Raw genomic sequence first — 23,663 nt, forward strand, 5'->3', positions numbered from 1 at the left:
CTCCCTAATGCTGTACTCTACTTTCGGAACCCGCCTCTGGCACATCCTCCTTCTCTGGTTTAGTAACTTATATTCCCCATTCAGCACTTGACTCCTTCAATTTTTACATCATTTGAACCCTAAACAAGAGATATTCCCTTTATCTGCACAAGCCCAGCTCTGCACTCAGCACTTCCCCAAAGAAAGCAGAATTTAGACAGAACAAGGAATGCAGACTTGACAGCTCAGAGATGTGCAACTTAGGTCTTAAAGAAGCCTGTTTTTCCAGCTTAATAGAAAGAAAAAACTCTTTACAGTCTTTTATAAATACAAGTTGCTAATTCTTTCAAAGTTATGAAGCCAAAAATCTAGAGTCAAGATGCTTTTCAACCGACTGAAGAATGACCCACAGACATCACTTAGGCATTTAAAGGGTGGTACCTCCCTTGCTATAAAAAGCATTGTGGAAAAGAACTTCATGCTCCGGTCAAAAGTACCCCCACTGGAGCAAGATCCTCCTCCAGTTGGACCGTAAGTCTCATTCTGTACGGCAATTACGAAAACAATGTTTGGGCTGAAAACATGGAACACTCGGTTTCCCATTTCAAATATGAGTCATAATAAAAATGATTTTTATTAGCATCCCCTAGAAAACCACAACAGATCTTTGCATTTTATTTGTCGTAGATACGTAAGCCGTTAAAAAATCTCCTAGCATAGAACACTGTGTATGAGAGTCTCAAAAGTGTAAACAAATGGGTAAAATGATTGCCCAGAGTTTACGTGCAGAATTTGAAAGATTTACGAGTTTTGGTGGACGTCTCATTTGAAATAATGGAATTAATGTTGAATAGTTACAAAGCCAAAAACAACCAAAAACTATGACACTTATTTAGAGTAGTGTTCTGGTCATCCTCCTGCCTTTTACCCACTTTCTCAAAGAGAAAATACAACTAAAGAAATGATGCTATACAACTGTTGTACCAGAGTTCCATCAGGGTCTTCTACCGTGGAGAAAAGGAAAGCAGACAGAGCGTCCCCAGGTTCCCACTTTGCCTATCTTGACATGTGTTTTTGACACAACTCCTGTGTATGGAGTTTGTTTATTACCTCACCTTGTTCCAGAAAAAAGTGAAAGCAACTCACAAAACCACATAAAAACTTGCAAAATAAGCAAGCAAAAAAGGTGGGGATAAAAAAAAAAAAGCCAAGAGTGATGCCAAAACATGCACATTGCAAAGACCTGTATGCACTTAGTATGGGTGGGGAACACATTTGGTTCTGGTCTTCCAGCAGTCAGCACAGAAAGAGAACAGTGTCACAAAATAAAGGCAGTTGCCCAAAAAAGCGTTATATATATATATATATATTTTTTTTTTTTTGACATGGAGAGCAGAAGTTTTTTCCCCAGAGTTTTTCTAAAGAGGGTACTATATGATTTAACAAGCAAGGACAGCAGCACTCTTAAGCACAATAGAGTGTCGTGGCAGCTTACCGTAGACTTGAATGTAGGTGGTGGCACTATACCAAAGATTACCTAGTACAATGTTATGAAGTGGCTCAACCCTGAAGTCCAGCACTGTGAAGGGTTGAGATTTTACCATATGTACAAGCTAACATGCACAGCTCCCAGATGCTGGCAGGAGAACCAAGGATGCTGAGTCAAAAGACAAAGGACAGTGAGCGTATTGACTCCCAGCAATAGTCGTAGCCTGAATATCAGCATTTGTGCTCATTCTAGGAGCCCCAGCTCCCGCAAGCCCACACAAGGAGGTACAGGTGATACCTACACATGCCACAGGTTGTATTATAAGAAAGAAGCCCTGAGCTTAAGGAACCTGAATCTTTGATAATAGGCAGTAAGCACGTGTTCCCTTTATCATATGGGTCAGTAAACAAAATCCCATCTTCCAAGGCTGTTTGCTCTGCAAACATCATTGCAAAGATAGTCTGGAGCACAGAGAATCATGCTCGTAGGACATCCAGAAATGGGAGGTACTCCCCCACCAACAACTGTACATTCCAAGTCACAGTCTAGCTTTCTCTGGCTTGATACCTTTAGACCATGAGGAGGAATCGATGGATTCTGCTTCATGTGTCCCTTATTCATCTTGACATACTGCCTTCTTAGTCTTGTTACTGGGTCTGGTGATCGACAAAACTGTCATGGTCCCCTGCCTTCACAGAACGGAGAGAACGCAAATGTAGTTTCTGTGTTTCTCCAGAAGCTTTTCCTAAGTGTTCTTCCTAAGGATATTTTGGTAATAAACTTTATTTTTCAGAGCAGTTTTTAAGTTCACAGCAAAACTGAGCAGCAGGCATTTAGATTTCCTGTATACTTACCCCCTGCTCCCACACATGCAGAGATATGCCATGTATCCCCGGCCCACCCGTTGCCAGCACCCCCTGCCAGCGTTTGTTACTGTTTGTCGTGACCGATGAGCCTATAATGACGCATTGTGACCCTCCAGAGTTCATGTTTTACATTAGGGTTCACTCTTGGTGGTATACAGTCTTATGGGCTTTGTATAAATGTGCAAAACAAGGTTTCCCACAGGTACTGGTGACAGTGTGATATTCTACAACCTCACAAGTAACGGAGCTTCACATTTTTGTGTTTCCAGAAAAATACAGACACAAGTGCCTGCAGAGGCATCTGAACCAGGACCCAGGGTCCACGTTCTCTAGGGAAACCTGAGGGTGGCGTGCAAACTCCTGCAGTGTCACCACCTCCAAGGTCCCATGGTTGGAAGGTAATGCTTCCTTAAATACGGCTTAAGTCCTCCAGTGGTTACGTGACCACAGCCCTGATGTCTTCTTCCAAGAGCAGGGCCCTCACACGCCTTCAGGAGGGTGTGTCTGCTTCCTGTTGGGGAGGGGCTCCAGCGCGACAGAAAACTTTTAGTTTGTTGAGAAGGTGAAATGGCTCCTCTGATGTGACTTGTTTCTTCAGGACGTGCCTCCTCCCAGATCTGAGGAGAGCTCTGCACTTTCGCTGTCTTCACTAAATGTTCACTGTCCTACTACCTAAGTAATGCAATCACCTTTTTCTGACAAAATCCTCCTCAGAGACCGCCCTGGATTTAATTAGCTCCCAATCAGTTCCAATCTAGAAATAGCAATGGCTAATGTAGGCATGAGGTGGCCCACAGGCCAGGCAGAGGCTGATTCCTGAATCCCCCTACCTAACCCTTGGAACAGCCCCTCACAGGGTTTTGAAGAACTAGCCTTTTTTTTCCCCCCAATATTTCTGTTCTTTTTTTACCCCCTCAAGAAAAAAAAAACAAACTACAAAACAACCTGTCATTTCCTGAGAGCGCAGTGACCTCACTGGCTTAATTGATGGCAGTAGGTGTAGAAGCAGAATCCGCAGTGCCAGCTGGACAGAGGTCCAAACGCGGGTTGGAGAGAGCTGCCTATTCAAGTGAAAAATTAGAGACGAAAAGGACCTGTTAAACAACCCAATCCCCCCGGAGCCGGTGCCAGGGTGTTCCTGCGTGAGCGCTCAGTGTGGGCCCGCTCCAAGTGACTTTCACAGTGTGCCTTCTCACGCTTTATTTGGAAGACGGGGCTGTCTCTTCAATTTTACTTTTTTTCTTTTTACTAAGTTTTTTGACTAGAATTTCATTTGACCACCGTCATTCCAATTCCCTTTTACTGTTTTGGTTCAGCTACAGCACCCTCATGAAATAAACTATTTTTAAGGAGTTGATATAAATGTACCAACGATGTTGAAAGTACTTGATTAACTCGGTCATTCCAGCAATGCCCGTGTTGGGGGAGTGTGATGCGGAGGGAGAGGACACAGACGGGCTCTGGAGGGGGGTGTACTGGGGTAGAACCATAGTTCTGCTTAATTGGGGCAGGTTAGGATTGTCATTATTTTTTGTTGTTTTCAGTGATTGTCATTTATTAGATGCGTCCTGTGTGTCAGGTGCTGTGATAAGTACTGTCCCAAAATCCTGCTAGCAAATTTATGAAATTGGTACCATCATCTTATTTTTGAATTTAGAGTTTACTAATGAAGACTGGAAGCTCTGCGTTCAACTGTCTGATTGAAATTAAAATGCTCTGTTGCTTACTAGCCCTGTGACCTTGAACTTTTCACTGAACTTCTCCACACCCAGTTCCTCTGTCTGTAAATGGGGGTGATGACAATGCCTGTCTCCTAGGTTATTTTGAAGAATAAATATGAATATATGCGAATTGATCAGATCAGTGCCTGGCATGGAGCAAACACTTAAATGTAACCCATGTTAATGAGATCTAGATGGAGAAATTTGTTCAAAGGCACATAGCATCCAAATTAACACCCAGTCACCTCTATTCCAAGCCCATCCAAATTATTACCCATGAGAACACACTAGCTTGATCAGGGCACCTAACCTCTCTGAGGCTTAGTTTTTCTCACTGGTGAAGTGGGGATAACAATGTAAGTCCTCCTGTGTAGTTGCTGTGAGGACTAAACTGCAGTAATGTAGATAAAGACACTCTTACAGAACCTGTCCCAGAGCTGGGGATGGACGAGTGACAGAGGTTTCTCTCTACCTCCACATCCGTATCTGCAGACTATCTGTATGTATGTATCTGTGCGTATCTATGTGTGCACATATGTATTATATATAATGAATAGTTTGGAGCCAATGACTTACTCTTAAAAGTTTCTCATGGTATTGGAACTTCAGAACAGTTCAAAGTGAATTTTTATGCATTTACTCCCATTTGAAAGAAGAATTGGATTGGTTTACTAGATAATTAAAAACAGTGTCCTTCCTAATAAGGTTTCATTTTATATTTTTAACATTCCAATGGTTTTAAGTCTGTCTTTTCTGGAGTTGTAAAAACAGTCCATCAAATGTTTCAAAATTGCCTAAATCCTTTTACTTTCACAAATAGAAATTGGCCGTAATTTAATTTATATATCACAGAGGGAAGAGAAGAGACAGACAGTTAGAACCTAGCAGGAAATGTGATGATATGTTTTTGCTGTTGTGCTTTTTTTTTTCTTTTTCTTTTTGGTGTGTGTGGGAAAGGGTGTGATGTCATTTTGTCTCCACCCCCTGTGAGTAAGCCCACAGCACAGCTAAGTGCAGCCGCCCGCCTCTGTCACTGGGAGACCGTCCACTTAAATGCAGCTCCAGGGTTGCAGGACACCCACCAGCATCACTCCCCGTGTGAGGTGGCAAATGCAACATGCTGTCCAGCCTGGGGTGTCTACTCCTCTGTGGAAGTATTGCACTAGCCCTGGGAAATGCACAGAAATTGCCAAAAGGCAAGTAGCTCTGATGTTTTGTGTTTTAAAACTAATCTTTAAGAGAGACTAGTTTTTAAATGTTGATGTTACATGTGATCTGCTTTACCAGGTTGGGGGAACAGAATTATTCTCGGAGGATCAAAGTTCAAAGGTGTGGAGAGATAGCTTAAACTTTTCCTTTCTTCCCCCACCTCTGCTATTTACTTTTCAAGTGGGTCTCTTTGTTGCGAAAATGAAAACCAACTTAACTGGGCTTAGCAGTTGTGCACGATAGATTGAATGGTATTGTTTCAAATGTTTGTAAATTGAATCATACTGTATAGATGGGTGTTGTAGTCTGTTGAAAAGAGTTGTTTGGTGCTTTTATCCCCCTCCTCAGAGACTAAACCAGTGGTAGCTTAAGGCTTAAAAGAAGCTAATTTGAAACCTTGAATCTATTGTGTAAACCTCACACATACCTGTTAACTTGGAGGCTGAAGGGTTCTAGGCAGGGTGCACCGAAGTATGGTCATGTGCTGATTTGTAGGCACTTCTCTCCCGCAGAGTTTGGAAGAGGGATTAATTTGATGGACACGACACTCCCCCTTTTCCTGGCTAAATTGCTCTCATTTTAGTGTTGGTATTTTGTTTATAAATGTCATCAGAAGAAAATCAAAATTTCTTAATTTAGGCCCTAAGAACAATCTCTTGAGCCCATCAGCACCCAAAGGAGAGCTTGCCTCTCTCGGATCTTTGAATAGAATGTTGCATGTATTTTTTTGTTCTTTTGCTAAGACACTTTTCTAAGCCAACTTCAGGTCTGTGAAGGCTTTTTATGGTTGCAGGCTGCTGTAGTCAGCAGGATTATGAAAAACAGACTGGAATTTACCGTACAGTTTTGATGGGAAATATCAGAGGCATTTCAGAGCCGCAGGCTTGTCAAAAACCTGGTGTGCATAGGGTCAGAAAGAAAGATTGTTCGTGTCACGATATCCAAAAGATCCTGCTAGGTGCTCCCACTGCATAGTTTGCTCCAAGATCATCTTGTCCCGAGTGAAAACTGTTCTCTCCTCCGTGTGTTAAGTGAAACTTGAATCCAGAGTGTGAAGGCTGAAGGGTTTGGCTAGCTGATATTTCACATGATGATATAAAAAGCAATTAAAAAAAAAGGCCGAGTAAACCTCCTCTACTCTAATAAGATAATTATGCAAAAAAATGCACACTATTAGATCTTTCGCTTCTATCAAGAATTTTGTTTCTTGATCATAGTAAAAGTGTTCAAGTAACTCAATAACGAGCCACAGCTATTGAGAATTAATTCTTCCCACCGCTGCAATATTTAACAAGGACCCACCATCTGAGAGAAGTCTGGAGGTTCTCTCAGACTTAGTATCTACAGATGGTTTTATTTTGCCTCATATTTACTGTGTACAGATGATAGTCTTAATTTTGTTACTGCAGACTTCTGCAAATTCCAAATGCTTTGATTATCGTGTTGCAATCATTAGATACAAATCTCTTGACACAAGTTCCCTTTATTTGTTCTGGTGAAAAAAAAAATGAAGTTGTCAAAAAGAGCCCTCAAACTTTTGTCTTGTTCATTGCACTTTAATCTGAAGTATTTCCATCCAGATTTCTTTTGCAATTAAAAAAAAAATCCATAGGTTTAATAATTTGGAAAAAAAAACCCCCAACCCTGTCACATTAAAATAATTATGCCATAAAATAAGTGTCAAATCTCCTTGTCTCTAAGGCTATCTTTTCTTTTATGGAAGATACTGAGGAACTTTCTTTTAGAGGAAGTCACTTTCTTAAACTGCATTCCAGGAATAGGTATGTGTCCTCAGTAAAGGTTTGGGCTAGGCGTCTGTCTCTCTTCCCGTCAGTTACTCTGGGAGCATTCATGTATTTTTCTGTTTCGGGGAAGTCACAACAGGCTTTAGGACTTGACAGGCTCTGAAAATTTCTCTGTAGAGGAACTTACCCCACTTTTTAAACACATTGTTTCTCAAACTCATTTGACTAAGAATCCTTTTTCTAGTGGAATAGCTATCATATCTTGCCAGGGGCTTATCTTTCACAGAGCACATTTGGGGAAATACTGAACTAAATTAGAGAAAAAGAGATGAAAGGTTTTTCTGAGGGTGGGTATAAATGAGTGGTGGAGTGCGTGCTTAGCATGCACGAGGTCCTGGGTTCAATCCCCAGTACTTCCATAAAAAGTAAATAAATAAACCTAATTACCTCCCCACTGCAAAATCTAATAAATTAAAAAAAAAAAAGATTTGCTTTTCTTTTTCCTTCCTACTTTAGAGTTAGTTAAATATCATTTGTCATTTAAGACGAGGATAGAATTTTGGAGCCAGAAAGGACAAATGGTCACCTCGTCTAGTGGTTCCAAGAACTTTGGATTTATGGACTCATAAAAATACACATATATTTTTAATATTAGGTTGCCATTATAGAGGATATACGTGAATTATGCCATGTGCGAATGTTCGAAGGAGGGGAAATTCCACGTTGCTCATAAAAGCTAGCCAATGCAACAGATTTATAAAACAAATCAATTTATACAAATAAGTCCATTGTTTTTATTTTTCTAATTTCACGACAGATTAATGAAAACCCCGTAATAAGCCAATATTTGGGAAACCACCGACCAACGTAATCATTTATTTTACAAATGAAGACAACCTAAGGCAGAGAGATTTAGTTAACTTCCCCACATTGATGACAGAGCCAGGGATGTGGATCCCAGGTTCCTGACTTGAAATCTGTGTTCTGCCCTGTTTTGAACTAAATCTTAGGAGTTATGTTCTGGAGTAAACATGTGAATGCTACCCTTCCCTTGAATAAAATGGTTTCTTGTAAAGATCATAAACATTATCTTGTAAAGATCATAAACATTATCTTAATCTTCACATTTTCCACAGAACGTATTTACTCTGTGTGTGTGTATGTGTGTGTAGTTGATCAATATAGCTAGCTATTTATAGGAAAAGGAAATTTTTTCTTAAATAAGAAATCTCTTGTTACATGTCTCACACCTATTTGCATACATAACCACATACTTTGGTACAGAAAACAAGATCCTGGAAGAGTCTTTCTTACTTTTTAAAAGTTTAGTATAAAGTTTTAACAATTGTTAATGAACTTCTCCTCCCTACCCCTTCATGACTATGTTCTTTGGGAAATCAATTACCTTTGCTAAGCCTCAGTTTTCTCATCTGTAAAATGGAAATCATGATAACTCTCTCATTGCATATGAGGATTAAATGAGATAAAAGGTGCAAAGCTTTTAGTAAAGGCTCTGACATATAACAAGTATTCAGAAAATCTTTAGCGAGTCACAGAAAGGTGAGTCAATACTGAAAAAATGTGCACACCGAATAATATGTGATCTTGTGTCCAAACCATCCTGCGAACCTCTCGGAGGCTGACAAATGAAGTGGCACATTCTTGGCGAAAGGTGGGGCCCGGGAGTTAAGCATTGCTCTACAGGACAATGAGAGAAGCCCTCTACTGTCTTCCAGCCTGACCTCTCTCAACCCAGCGTTTGATTGTCAAGTTCAAAGGCTGTTTTCTTCTACGGAAAGCTGCACCTTTGTCTGAAGATCAGCTTTTCGGCGGGGACTAGTAAAGCCTCCTAGACCCTCCAGGAGAGAGCTGCTCGAACCTGTGTTTTGGGAGGAGAATTAGACCATAACACACAGGCCTTGGAGAAGAATCACCGTGTTGTTTTACACCCTCAAAAGCCCCTGTGCTCCAGCTACCTCTCAGATTCTTTATTCTTGGCACCATGGAACTGTTTTTTGTTTTTTTTTTTTTTCTTTCCTGGCATCCAGGCTGAAATAAAAACCACAGAGAACAATGTGTGGTGAAAGGAACCACAAAAGCTTCTGATGGGACATGAGGGGCCTGACACACCTCTTTGCAGAAACTCTGGTGTCCTGAAGGTTGCAGTCAGCCAGAAGGCAGAGGCTACTATTTCTAAGCAGCTCTGTCAGTCCTCCTGAGGTAGGGGTCAGGGAAACCACAGAGGAACATTCCAGATACAAGTGTGATCTGATGGCCCCGAGGGCATGAGGCTCTTGGCTGCGATTCTTGGCCGGTGCAGAGGGAAGAGGCAGCTGGCTTTTGGCCTCAGGTCTCACCTGGCAGCGTAGAGATCTCTGATTCCAAGGATGAAACAACCCAGGCAGATGATAATAGTAACAAGAACGCTCGTAGCTATTAATAACTCTTACCATTATAATTATAGAGGACATTCTCTGAGCTCGTATTGTTTGTGGTAATTTAGGGCTAAATATTTTGAATGTGGAAAACAAATTAAATTATTGAAGTTCCCCTATAAAGCTGGTGTTTTATAACTCTCTGTTTCCAGAGTATAAAATTGTGCTTCCGAGTATTTAAGTGGTTTGCTCAAATTCACACAGCAAGCAAGTGGCAAAAATCTATACCACTAATTTCTGTGTAATTTCAGTTCCATGCTCTACGTAAAGATATGTCAATTTGTTCAAGTAACAAACTATATTCCAGGGATATGCAGAGCACTGAGGCTGGGAAGACACGGCTTGATACGTGTCTTCAGGGAGCTCTCTCTGGTTGATGGAGGAGACAGGGATGTAAAGGTGTAATTACCATGGAGTGAGATCATTCTCAGATTTGGCTAAAGCAAAAGAACTTTAAGAACCAGAAGGACCCAACTCAGACTGGAGGGGTTGAAAATTACAAGAGGATAAGGTACCCAAGTCGAAGCCTGGGGGACAAATAGACACTGGGGCAAGGAGGAGGTTAGTGGAAGGTTCTTCCCAGCAGGGAAAACTGCATGGCCAGAGCCCAGGCTGCCCCCAGGGGCCTGGGCTTAGCAGGTGTTAAAGTACTCAGAGGGGAAGCCAAGGCCGAGAAGTCTGCACAGGATGCAACTATGTGTCTTCCTTGCCCCCCTCTGCCTTGATTCCCCAGGCTGGTTACAAAGTAGAAACAGAAGGTTGCCTTTGGAGTAGAGGGCTCTTGTGTCTTACTCTAAACTTTCCCAGCCACACACTTGGGGTCTATCTCTTATTCTCCATCCTCCTAACCTTACTTTGTCAAAACAAGAAGGTATCACTCCAGTGGCCCTGTTCATTTTTCCAAAGCGTGGCTGACACTTGCAATGGGCCAGGGAGGGTCTCTACCATCTTAGGGCAGGGAGGTTGTGGGGAGTGCCAAGAACTCTGGTGGGCAGGGTTCTGCTTTTATTAGAGTAATGTATTTATTGTAGGACTGTATTAAAGAGTTTATTGGGGAAAAGTGGTTTCACTGCTAAACAAAAACAAGTTTGAAAACCACAGGAGAATTATTTTAGCATCTTTTAGAGTTCTAAAAATTTTTTTGCAGTTGTATTGATTTGTCTGTTCAGGCACTGTTTATTGAGTGTCTACTAGGTAAAACTGAATGAGATCCAGCCCCTGCGATAAGAGAAATCTGTATTAGGAATGTAAAAATTGATCAAGTATAATTTTTTGATGGTAAGACTATCATTTTTAGAATCCAGTGCTTAAAAATAAGGTTTCTCTGTGTTAATTATATGTTTACTAGTTTAGTTTAGTCTTATAGACTACGTCAGGCTATGAGATACTGAATATTAAGGAATTTTAGTCTCTTTCTCTCTCCCTCAAAAGTTAATGGGGTACAGGGTAGCACTGGAGAATAGAGTGATTCATCCATGCTGTACTATAGAAAAGACAGTTAAAATGTTTTTATAGGTTAATGTGAGTTGACAGAATAGGTGTCCAAGACAAAAGTGAAGTGTCTAACGAAAGAAGGGCCATTAAAGAGATGTGAGCCACCATTCTATCTGGCTCACCATCCTCAGAAGATTTCCCCTTTGCCTGATTCCTGATTGCTATTTATGAAAGTAGGTATAAGAGAGATAATATTGAAAGTAAACTGATGAACTTAATAAAAGTGTACATGTAAAATTAAAAATTGGTAAGATAATCTAATGTGAGATGTTACTAGCATAGTAAAATAAAAAGATAAAAGTAAATAGTATCAGCCAAACAATGAACATGGCAAAAATAGAAAACCAGTGGTTTCATACATACATTGTTAAAATAACATTTAAAGACTATGATAACAATTAACCATATTACTCTGTATCAGGCTGTTTAATGCAAAGTGCTTATATGAACTATCTCATTTTAACCTGATATCTATGAAATATATATTATTATGCCCACTTCACAGATGAGGAACTAAGCCTAAGGAATATGTTAGTTATTGATTGCTGTATAACAAATTAAGACAAGCTTAGTGGTATAAAACTACACACATTTATTATTTCAGTTTCGGTGGGTGAGGCATCTGAGTTTGGCTTAGCTGGGTTCTCCCCTTCAGGGTCTTTCACAAGATTGCCACAAAGATGTTGGCCAAGATTCAGGTCTCATCTGAAGGCTCAAGCGAGGAAGGGTTTATTTTCTTTCTACTTTTTTTTCAAGTTCTTTTGGCTGTTGGTAGAATTCAATTCCTTCAGGGTCCTTGGTTTGGGGACCTCATTTCCAAACTGGCTATTGGCCAGGGGTCACCTCTGTGCTTTGCCACACTGGTCTCTCTATTATGGTCAGTGCTTCATCAAAGTGTATAAGCCTAGACGTGTGTGCAGACAAGATGGAAATCACAATCTTATGCAGCCTGGTCATAGAAGTGACAGCCCATGCCCTTCACCATAGTCTACTGGATAGAAGCAACTCCCGGGTCCTGTCATGCAGGTGGACTGCACAGAAGCAGGAGACGGGGATTACTGGGGGTTATCTTAGGGTCTACTCGCCACAGATTGGCCAATAGTTGCTTGAAGTCACATGGCTAGTAAGTGATATAGTGGAACTATGGATACAGGAAATCAAACTCCAGAAAATATACCAGTTTGAGCATTAACACCTCATCCAATTCCCACAGAATTCAGTCTTTGGTGACAGGTGCCCAGTAGGCAAACTGCCAATTTGTCTGGCACTACAGTTGGAGTTGTTTGTAGGAAATCACCGAGAGTTGAGATAAATATCGTAAGGGTATGAAGACTCAAGGTACACACTCAGCACCCAACATGAATCTTATTTTCTGTATATACGAGTCCAGTCAATGCCTAGATTCCTCTCTTGATTTCCTCTGTGGTACATCAAGTGTGGTCGATCCATGTGGAACAGTATGCAAAGTAAATTCCCCCCAAATAGAAGCTTGCTTTCTTTTTAAGACTCAGGTGTCATCATCTCTTAAACAAAAGAGATAACATAAGACAAAACACAGTTTTTCTTTAACAAAATGTGCAGATACTAAGCAGCTAACACCTGTGAAGTTGATGATGCAGTCCTCATAAAAATATACTTCTGAAATGTCACTGAGTGACTTTTCTGGCAAATGGAGGAGTTGTTATAAGGTTGAATTAAATTTGTGTTTAGAGGAAGAAAGTATACTCCTAGCAGTGGATGTGATGGTGATAACTAGATAAACTAAAGGAGCTTCTTTCAGATCATTTTTGGTGTTAATTCCTCCATATGCTCTGGGAATCAAAACACAAAATTTAGGTTGTAGACAGAATATATTCTTTTTTTTTCTTGATTGATTGATTTATACACCTTTGTTGTGGTATAGTTCCTGTGCAGTAAACTGTATGTATTTCAGATGTACAACTCAATGAATTTTGATAGATGTGTACACCCACGAAACCACCACCACAGTCAAGACAGCTGACATTTCCATCACTCCCCAAGAGGTGAAACTTTTGAATTCCCAATCTATCCCTTCCCACCTGCTTGGTTCCCACCTGGTAACCATAAGTTTGTTCTTTATGTCTGTGAGTCTGTTTCTATTTTGTAGATAAGTTTATTTGTGTCCTTTTTAAAAAATTCCACGTATAAGTGATATATGATTTTTTTTTTCCTTTCTGGCTTACTTTACTTAGAATGACGATCTCCAGGTCCATCCATGTCCTGCAGATGGCATTATTTTATTCTTTTTTATGGCTGAGTAGTGTTCCATTGTATAAATATGGTACAACTTCTTTATCCAGTCATCTGTCGATGGACATTTAGGTTGTTTCCATGTCTTGGCTATTGTATATAGTGCTGCTGTGAACATTGGGGTGCATGTGTCTTAACATGAACCTTGTAGAATGTTTAATACTAGAGTACTCTGTGGATTTTTTTCTCTAGCCCACAGTTTCTTCTTGTGTTGGGATGGTCCCAAAGGCCTGGAAGGTACATAAGAAGAAGGATAAACTTCAAGGTCTCAGGCTACTTTATAAAAGCTCTGTGAACAGCAAGATTGAATCAGGACATACTCTGCTGCTCAGAATTTTAGCTTGGGTTGCCCACCAAGAAGCTTCCACAGAGAGATCTTTATAGCGTGTTGTAGGTTTCCCTGATCTAACAAAACCCTGACTTATATTCCTAGTGATTTTGATAGAAATTTGAGAGTTTAAAGCTAGAATGAAGTTTTCAGGCCTTCTCAATACAGCGAGCTATGAAGTCAGCTAATGTCTCTCGCTGTGGGATTCTGTAGAAGAATGAAAAGATGTGATGACTTCATAAACTTTCATGACTTTTCTCTAATCAGAGACTCTACATTTAAAACCCATACACTAGAAAATCAGGCCAAATCCACCCACTCCAAGTGCCTTCCAGTCAGATTAGAAATTAATCTTAAAGAAAATTGGGATCTAATTCAGGCTTCATCTGAGACATAGCAATTCAGTGTTTTCTTTTAAAATAAATTTAGCTCTGCATGCAAGTACCATAACATCTAATCTCAGTAGTTGTAACCTGCACATTAGAATAACTGAAAGTTTAAAAAAATTTCAGTCCTATTCTGCTTCCTTGCTCAGTTATGATTTAATTGGTCTGGGATGGGAGAGTTTTAAAAATTCCTCATGTGGCCCAAACTAAGAACTACTGATCTATGGGTTTTGAAAATTTGCAGTGCTTGATAAATCTTTCTGGATGAGTGCAGGGTAAAATTTAAAAGTTGCAAATGAATTATTTTGCTGTTTGAGTTTTAATATCAACTTAAAGGTGATTTTTATTTTGTGCTACTTTGTTCCTGAATTATTTGGAAAAATTTTGAGACTTCCTTCTCCAGCTACATAAGAAAATGTTTAAAACTGAGATTAACATTTGTTTTTGGTGTTAGACGTAAATTCTAATGTATGCTTTTACACATCTCAGAGGCTAGGTCTGAGAAGTTGTGGCTAATTGTGTTTTTCAGGACTGGACTTAACATTGATTTAGTCTGTCATTCAGTTAACTTAAAAAATCATCATATTAGGATTATAAGGCAGATATTTCCTGCCTTCAATGAATTTGAAATTAGTTCTGTTTAAGACTAATACAACTTGGCCACTCAAGGGCCATTTTCTTTTAGATGAAGCTGTTGGTGTCTTAAATTCTTTATCCTTATGAAACAACCAAAATTTGCAGGAGTTAAGCTCTCCCACTGTGCCATGCACTAGTTTAAAATGATATAGATGCACATAAAGAAGAAAAAAAAATTCATGTCATATGTGAAGAAAAACAAAGCACCTCATAATCCCCATCAATGTAAAATACAAGAGTTAAACAAACATTCAATAAATTGCCCCTTTCAAAAGGTCCGGATTATGTGAATTGCCTTTGGAAATGGTATCTTTAATTGTGCATGTTAACCATACACTCCAGCTCATCTTCTTTCTGTTTTATGTGAAGGATAATTTATGAGCACCTAGGATGAGTTATGATCTGAAAGGTCTTTGAAGTGTATTCCACCATGTCTCCAAAATGAAAGGTCTCTCCTCGCTGAGTGGAGAATGGACCCCTGCTAAGATGAAGCTGGGGTACATTGCTTCCAACAAGAGACGAAAGGGCAGTTTCAGATTTCCTTTCTCGTTCAATGCCATCCTTTGGTTTTTCCATTGTTGGCTGATAAGTAAACATTCTGGTTTTCCAAGGGCCCTGCTGAGAGTCCACTGTGCACACATGTGTGTGTGTGGGCGTGCAAGCCCTAACAGGCTTTCCTTTCTGGGAGCAGCAGATTCTGTCATTGAAGGAGGGGTTGGGGTGGCTGCCAAAGTCATGCTGGCAGAGAACTCTGGAATTCAATCCTGTTACAGATACGCCGGCAGGGGATACAGGACAGAGTTTCCATCTCCTTTCACTTTCCCAGATGGAGTTAAAGTGTCTCTGGCCAGTAAGTTTGGAGTAAGGGATCAGATGATCTGAAGAATGGCTCCACCCTTCCTCTCCTGGCTCATCCTCTTCAAATACCCCAATGATCCTGTTGTCACAGAATAATTCTCTAATTACCAGAACTAGAAGGAAAGTGATGCTTGCCATGTTCTGCCATTGAGGTTTACCCTAAACTGTAGTTTCATGAAAATTGGAGGATTAAATATTGGAAAACAGGGCTAGTGGGTAAAGTACAGGAGTAAATGTGAGCCAGTCAAGAGTGACCTGACCTCTCTGAACATCAGATCTGCTTCCCTGCAAAAAGGGAATAATAAAAAAATACCCATTCTATTTTTGGTTTCCATTAATAAATAATATTAGGGTGATTTTGATGGATTTTTGGCAGTAATTTTCCAAACCTAAGTAAAAAGGGATGAGAAAGACCAGCCACAATTTTGAAAACTCTACCTACCATCACAGCTAGAGAAAGATCTAGGTGCTCTTGTCTCCCGGACACTTCCTGAAAAGAGGCAGAGCTCAAAGAACGCTCGGTGGCTGGGTATCAGAGTCTTGTGTGTCTGGGCCCGTGATGTGTCAGCCTCACAGTGACCCAGGGCCTGAGGAGGAGGACCAGGCACTCTGGGTTTTTTTAAACACAATTCTTGCCATCAGCAGCTCCTGTTCCCTTGTCCAGCTCTCCCGACAGGGGTTTGGAAGCTCTTTGTCAGAGAAGATTTACCTTTTATCGTGAAAGATTTGGGAGCACTTGGTCAATTTGTCCTCCACATATGTTTGGGATGCAGTTCTGTGTGATCTGCCTCCTCCCCGATGCCTGCTGCAGTCTGTCTGGTCAGTTCTCGGGCGTCAGGTTGGTCTGATCAGATGACTGATCAGTCCTCTCAGGAGACTGCTTTTTTCTCTGCCTGCCTTCGTTTTGTTCCTAATCCTCTTTCCCTTCAGCCTCCTTCTCTCTCTCTTTCCTTTAAAATTCCCTCCTTTCCCCGTTCCCCATTCTCCCAACACCGTAAGAGCCCCCAGAACATTCTCCTGGCTTCCACCCCCCACCTCTGCTGCTGGCCGCTTTGGTCCTTGTCCTCACCTCACAGCTGACTCTTCATCTGTTTGGATTCAGCAGGACTCATCCCTTTAAAAGACAATGCACACTTTTTATTTTTTTCAAGGCAGGAATGTCATTCTAAATGCTCCACTTAATTGAAAATATTGTGACTTCCTGCTCATTTTTCTTGGCATCAGCAAGCTTGCAAAATGCACAAACTTACATTAATCTGATAAACTCTGTGCATGTCAGGTAGGACGAACTATATCCTATGTTAACACCACGGTTCATTCGTAGATGCTTTTGAACATGATGCACGTTGCTCTGTCCCTTGAAGTATGGCAACAGCATACGTGTGATAAAAGCCAGGTACTACAGTGTTCTTTTGTAAGGTCACTTTTCTCTTTGTTCCTGGATTTTTGTCCTGTGGAAGTGGTTGGTGTTTGATATTTTAAAGAACTTGCAGAGAACTTGGCCTTTACCAGTGGCTCGCAGTGGACCTTAAGTTCAAATGCCATGTGTCCCCTCATTTGACTGGTAGCCAACATTGCCATGAAACTGAGCTTCTGTGTCAACTGTCCCCATGAAATGTGATCCTCTAACTGGCAACTGGATTCTAGCTGCAGGCATTTCATACCATTTCCACATACCAGGCTCCCTCTTTGATCTCTGTTTCTCTGGCTCTCTCTTTCTATTTTTCTTTGCAGTCCTCAACAGATGACTTCCAAATTTTCCTCTCACTCTGACAGCCCTCCCGTTTTCTGCTCTCATGTCTTTTTCCCGTTCCCATCTTTGTGCCTGGAAGACCTTCCACTGTCTATGCCATAGAAACTTGATATGTTCTCTTGGCTTGTTCAACCGTGACCCACAGTAATAAAGACTAGGGGAAGAAATATACATACAGGTATATAAATTTGGGCTTCCAGATCCAGGTGTGTGTGCTTACACATGTATGTGCCATGCTGCACTATTGTGCTGGTTCTCCTTGTAATACAAATCAAAAACAAATAAATATGAAAAAGATGAAAATCTGAGAATGGACAAAATTTGGTGTTATGCACCACTGATTTTTTTCATATAACTCACATTCACTTTTCCTTATTATAAAATATCTTACCTTAGTGTATTACATTTGTCACTATTAAGGAACCAGTATTGATACATTGTTATTAATTAGTCCATACTCTTTTCAGGTCTCAAGTTTTTTTTGGAGGGAGAGTAATTAGTTTTGTTTTTTTTTAAAGTAGGTTCTGGGGATTGAATTTAGGACCTCGTGCATGCTAAGCACATTCTCTGCCACTGAGCTGTACCCTCCCCCCACCATCGATGTTTTGATTGACCAACATACTGGTATTAGTGTGGTTTAGGGTTTTGCTCTCATGCAGAACAACCTAGTTGCAAAATTCTTTATAAACAGCCTTTCACTGGAGCAAGTGATTGTTTTTGTTAACCTGTTTGGGGAACAGTAATTCAACTTAAAAATATTGATATTACAATTGTATCACCAGACTAATAAAAAATGTCCTTGAATCACTTAAAGAAGTAACAATACGTCATATTCTAGGTTAGTCAAAACTCCTTCTCCACATACTCTTGGCAAGAAATCCCTCTCCCACAATTTTTCGCCAACATGTCAGTGCTTTCTCAAATATGTTCAGGTGCCATTCTCAGCTGTTTACAAAGAACACCGTTTAGTTTTAGGCGACCCTAAATTTGCCAGCTGAATTGCATTATATAGCACTTGTTCTTAATCAGCCATTCAATCCAAGCTTCTGTTTTTACTTATGTCAGAAAATTAAGACAACAAGTATTTACTGTAGTGTTTTCCAAAGTCGTCATAACCCATGGCTCACATGTCATCTGTGAGGTTTTTGTGGTGTCCCAGAAACATCCGCCTTGAACACTCCTTTTCATGGCCAGAGGTTCATAGGCTGCAAAGGAACCACAAATATTAACACTAAATAAAGTCCCTGTAAATTATGTTATCAAATCATTTATTTTTTTTAACATTTTTTATTGATTTATAATCATTTTACAATGTTGTGTCAAATTCCAGTGTTCAGCACAATTTTTCAGTTATTCATGGACATATACACACTCATTGTCACATTTTTTTCTCTGTGAGTTGTCATAACATTTTGTGTATATTTCCCTGTGCTATACAGTGTAGTCTATTCTACAATTTTGAAATCCCAGTCTATCCCTTCCCACCCTCCACCCCCCTGGTAACCACAAGTCTGTATTCTCTGTCTGTGAGTCTATTTCTGTCCTTTATTTACGCTTTGTTTTTGTTTGTTTGTTTGTTTTTGTTTTTGTTTTTTAGATTCCACATATGAGCGATCTCATATGGTATTTTTCTTTCTCTTTCTGGCTTACTTCACTTAGAATGACATTCTTCAGGAACATCCATGTTGTTGCAAATGGCATTATGTTGTCGGTTTTTATGGCTGAGTAGTATTCCATTGTATAAATATACCACCTCTTCTTTATCCAGTCACCTGTTGATGGACATTTAGGCTGTTTCCATGTTTTGGCTATTGTAAATAGTGCTGCTATGAACATTGGGGTGCAGGTGTCATCCTGAAGTAGATTTCCTTCTGGATACAAGCCCAGGAGTGGGATTCCTGGGTCATATGGTAAGTCTATTCCTAGTCTTTTGAGGAATCTCCACACTGTTTTCCATAGTGGCTGCACCAAACTGCATTCCCACCAGCAGTGTAGGAGGGTTCCCCTTTCTCCACAGCCTCTCCAGCATTTGTCATTAGTGGATTTTTGAATGACGGCCATTCTGACTGGTGTGAGGTGATACCTCATTGTAGTTTTGATTTGCATTTCTCTGATAATTAGTGATATTGAGCATTTTTTCATGTGCTTTTTGATCATTTGTATGTCTTCCTTGGAGAATTGCTTGTTTAGGTCTTCTGCCCATTTTTGGATTGGGTTGTTTATTTTTTTCTTATTGAATCATATGAGCTGCTTATATATTCTGGAGATCAAGCCTTTGTCGGTTTCACTTGCAAAAATTTTCTCCCATTCCGTAGGTTTTCTTCTTGTTTTATTTCTGGTTTCCTTTGCTGTGCAGAAGCTTATAAGTTTCATTAGGTCCCATTTGTTTATTCTTGCTTTCATTTCTTCTAGGAGAAAATTTTTGAAATGCATGTCAGATAATGTTTTGCCTATGTTTTCCTCTAGGAGGTTTATTGTATCTTGTCTTATGTTTAAGTCTTTAATCCATTTTGAGTTGATTTTTGTATATGGTGTAAGGGAGTGTTCTAGCTTCATTGTTTTACATGCTGCTGTCCAGTTTTCCCAACACCATTTGCTGAAGAGACTGTCTTTATTCCAATGTATATTCTTGCCTCCTTTGTCAAAGATGAGTTGACCAAAAGTTTGTGGGTTCATTTCTGGGCTCTCTATTCTATTCCATTGGTCTATATGTCTGTTTTGGTACCAATACCATGCTGTCTTGATGACTGTAGCTCTATAGTATTGTCTGAAGTCTGGGAGAGTTATTCCTCCAGCCTCTTTCTTTCTGTTCAGTAATGCTTTGGCAATTCTAGGTCTTTGATGGTTCCATATGAATTTTATTATGATTTGTTCTAGTTCTGTGAAATATGTCCTGGGTAATTGGATAGGGATTGCATTAAATCTGTAGATTGCCTTGGGCAGTGTGACCATTTTAACAATATTGATTCTTCCAATCCAAGAGCATGGAATATCTTTCCATTTTTTAAAGTCTTCTTTAATTTCCTTCATCAATGGTTTATAGTTTTCTGTGTATAATTCTTTCACCTCCTTGGTTAGATTTATTCCCAGATATTTCATTACTTTGGGTGCTATTTTAAAGGGGATTGTTTCTTTACTTTCTTCTTCTGTTGATTTATCGTTAGTGTAAAGAAATGCAACTGATTTTTGAACGTTAATTTTGTAACCTGCTACCTTGCTGAATTCTTCAATCAGCTCTAGTAGGTTTTGTGTGGACCTTTTAGGGTTTTCTATATATAGTAACATGTCATCAGCATATAATGACACTTTTACCTCTTCTTTTCCAATTTGGATCCCTTTTATTTCTTTCTCTTGCCTGACTGCTGTGGCTAGGACTTCCAGGACTATGTTGAATAGGAGAGGTGATAGTGGGCATCCTTGTCTTGTCCCAGATTTTAGTGGGAAGCTTTTGAGTTTTTCACCGTTGAGTACTATGCTGGCTGTAGGTTTGTCATATATAGCTTTTATTATGTTGAGATATGTTCCCTCTATACCCACTTTGGCGAGAGTTTTTATCATAAATGGGTGTTGAATTTTATCAAATGCTTTTTCTGCATCGATTGAGATGATCATGTGGTTTTTGTCCTTTTCTCTTGTTGATGTGATGTATTACACTGATTGATTTGCGTACGTTGAACCAGCCTTGTGTCCCTGGGATGAACCCCACTTGGTCATGATGTATCATCTTTTTTATGTGTTGTTGGATTCTATTTGCTAAAATTTTGGTGAGGATTTTGGCGTCTATGTTCATCAGTGATATTGGCCTATAATTCTCTTTTTTTGTAGTGTCTTTGCCTGGTTTTGGTATCAGGGTGATGGTGGCTTCATAGAATGAGTTTGGGAGTATTCCCTCCTTTTCAATTGTCTGGAAGAGTTTGAGAAGGACTGGTATGAGTTCTTCTTTGTATGTTTGGTAGAATTCCCCGGTGAAGCCGTCCGGTCCTGGACTTCTATTTGTAGGGAGGTTTTTAATTGCTATTTCTATTTCCTTTCTAGTGATCGGATTGTTCAAGCGTTCAGATTCTTCTTGATTCAGTTTTGGTGGACAGTATGTTTCCAGAAACTTGTCCATCTCCTCTAGGTTATCCAGTTTGGTTCCATATAGTTTTTCATAATATTCTCGTATGATATTCTGTATTTCTATTTTGTTTGTTGTAATTTCTCCATTTTCCTTTCTTATTTTGCTAATTTGTGCTCTCTCTTTTCAAATCATTTAAATGGCACTAAAAGCTAAGCATTAGCAGAGTTAAGATCTTCTTAGGGTTATCTCTTCCTGGGGATTTTCTTATTTCATGAGAGTGTTTGCTTCTTTAAAGGGGAGAAATATGTCCCTTCATTTATCTGCTTTTATCTAAATAAAGTCTCTCTCCGCCTACCCTTCTTCCTTTATGGTATTTGCATCCTGCATCCATGCACAAGGCCTGATGGTGGAAGACGACTGGATGGGAATAGGAAAAGAAATGTAAATTTGTTCTTATTGAGGTACAGCTGTTTAACACACCTGGCGATAGTAATTCTCACACTATCTTGAGGCATGAGGAATCACTGAATGCAGTGGTCCTCAAGCTTGAGGAAGCAGTGGAATCATCTAGGAGGATTGTTAAAACTCAGAATGTTGTGCCCATCCCTAGAGTTTCTGATTCTGTAGATCTGCGGTGAGGTGGTCCAGAGAATTTGCATTTCTCACAAGTTCCCAGGTGACGCTGGTGCTGGTGGTCCCAGGACCAGGTTTTGCAAACCACTGATGGGGAATCTGCTGACTGTGCAGAGTCCTACCTCCCCCGTCCCCACCTTTCACTCCCTCTGCCTTACCGTACCATACCACACTCTAATTTAGTAGGTCTGGTAATATGCGTGTTAAAGAGCTATCACTGATGATTCTGATGAGACTAACTGTGTGGGGAAAGAATACTGACCTTTTTTATATAATCAGTACCAGGCACTGGGGCACTGATTCAAAGAAGGTGGTTAGAAGGAACTCAGCTAACTTCCTATAGTTCTATAAATCTGGAGAGCCTGTGCTTTTCATTTGTTCAGTGTATGAAACTTGTCTGTAGAAAATGTTTAGCCTGAGACAGTGAGAGCCTTAGTTCTTGTGATGAATTTCTGTCTGCTTTTGTATTCAGAAACCATCTTGCCCCATAACTAGCTGGAGCCTAAGCAGCATTCACCATTAACTAACCTTGTTTAGTGATGAGTAATATTTAAAACTGGGGCTAGAAGGTTTGGGTGACATTGTGAGGCATTAGTGAGAGTCATTCTGTTTGTGTATACGTATGCTAAAGTTAATACCTAATGTTGGCCTAAAGTTTCTGTTAAGTGTAACTCAGACTCAAGAAAGCCCACTATAAAATATGAAGTTTACTTTACTGGTTCAATCAAAAAAATATAACTGTGAAACTAAGGGTGAGTTTGATAGTTCACATGAAAATTGTCTGTTATTTTGACTTACGTAGACTGTTAACTAGCCTGCCCTTCAGCTAATATTGGGCATCAATCTATTGTTGAACATTAGCTATGACATTTGTATTTGTCAGCCAGCTGAAAACATTGTGTATGTAGCCTGCAAGTTAGAGTTCCTTTTCTTAGTCCCAGGAGTCCATAAAAGTCTTCAAATTGTATGTAAAGTAGAGCATTTGTGGGTATGTACTTTTGGGTTTGGGGAGCAAAGGGGAGGCTATTGGCCTTTAGGTATTGAGATTCTTTAAAAAGTTTCAAAGCCAATGAAAGTTAAGAACCACATGTCTAGACAGATGTTAGAATTAGGATGCATCAAGTGTGTGGCTGGAAGGATTACCACCATATTCATAACACATGCAGAAAGGTCTTCAAAATGGTCCATGAAAAATCTCAAATTCCATAACCAAGATGTGAAGACACAGCTTATTTTATGTAATTGATTCTGATATGGTGCAAAAAAATTTAAATGTAGGAGTATAGAATCCAAGATGACCCTCAGTGGTCCTCACATCCTGTATTTGCCCCTTGTGGAGTCTCCTCCACACGCAATCACGGCTGGCCTGTGTATCCATTAGAGTACAGAAGAAGTGAAGGGAACATGTATGACTTCTGAGGCTAGGTCATAAAAGACATTGTAGTTCACACCTTGCTCTTTCTCTGGATCTCTAAACCTGGAGAAAGCCAGTTGCCACGTCATGAGAACACTCAAGCAGTCCTGTGAGGAGGCCCACGTGGTGAGGGACTGAGAAATCCTGCCTGTAGCCAGCTCAAACTTACTAGCCATGTGAGTGAGCCATCCTCCACCCCTTCAGATGACTGCAGCCCTAGCCCATATCTTCACTGCAACCTCATGAGAGATTCTGAGTAGTAACTACCTAGCCAGGCTGTTTCAAGTTTCTTCCTGATCCACAGAAACTGTGTAGATAATAAATGTTTATTGTTGTTTAAGCCACTGAGCTTTTGGGTTAATTTATTACGCAATAGTAGGTAATTA

At 40.0% G+C, this 23,663-nt stretch overlaps 1 protein-coding gene across 27 annotated transcripts in view; it reads left to right on the forward strand.

The window, feature by feature from the left end:
* The first annotated feature begins 5,000 nt into the window (after positions 1-5,000).
* Positions 5,001-23,663, forward strand: part of ABI3BP (ABI family member 3 binding protein) — a 241,219-nt gene continuing 222,556 nt past the window's right edge. For 9 of the 27 annotated variants that reach the window (XM_064495874.1, XM_064495916.1, XM_064495941.1 and 6 more), the window contains exon 1: positions 5,003-5,251. In XM_064495874.1, coding sequence (XP_064351944.1) covers positions 5,173-5,251 — 79 coding nt within the window. In that variant the 5' untranslated portion in view covers positions 5,003-5,172. Of the gene's footprint in view, positions 5,252-23,663 lie in introns of all 27 variants that reach the window. The other 18 variants (XM_064495885.1, XM_064495930.1, XM_064495884.1 and 15 more) reach the window with 8 other exon arrangements.

This window comes from Camelus dromedarius, chromosome 2, assembly GCF_036321535.1.
Source record: "Camelus dromedarius isolate mCamDro1 chromosome 2, mCamDro1.pat, whole genome shotgun sequence".
Lineage (NCBI taxonomy): Eukaryota > Metazoa > Chordata > Mammalia > Artiodactyla > Camelidae > Camelus > Camelus dromedarius.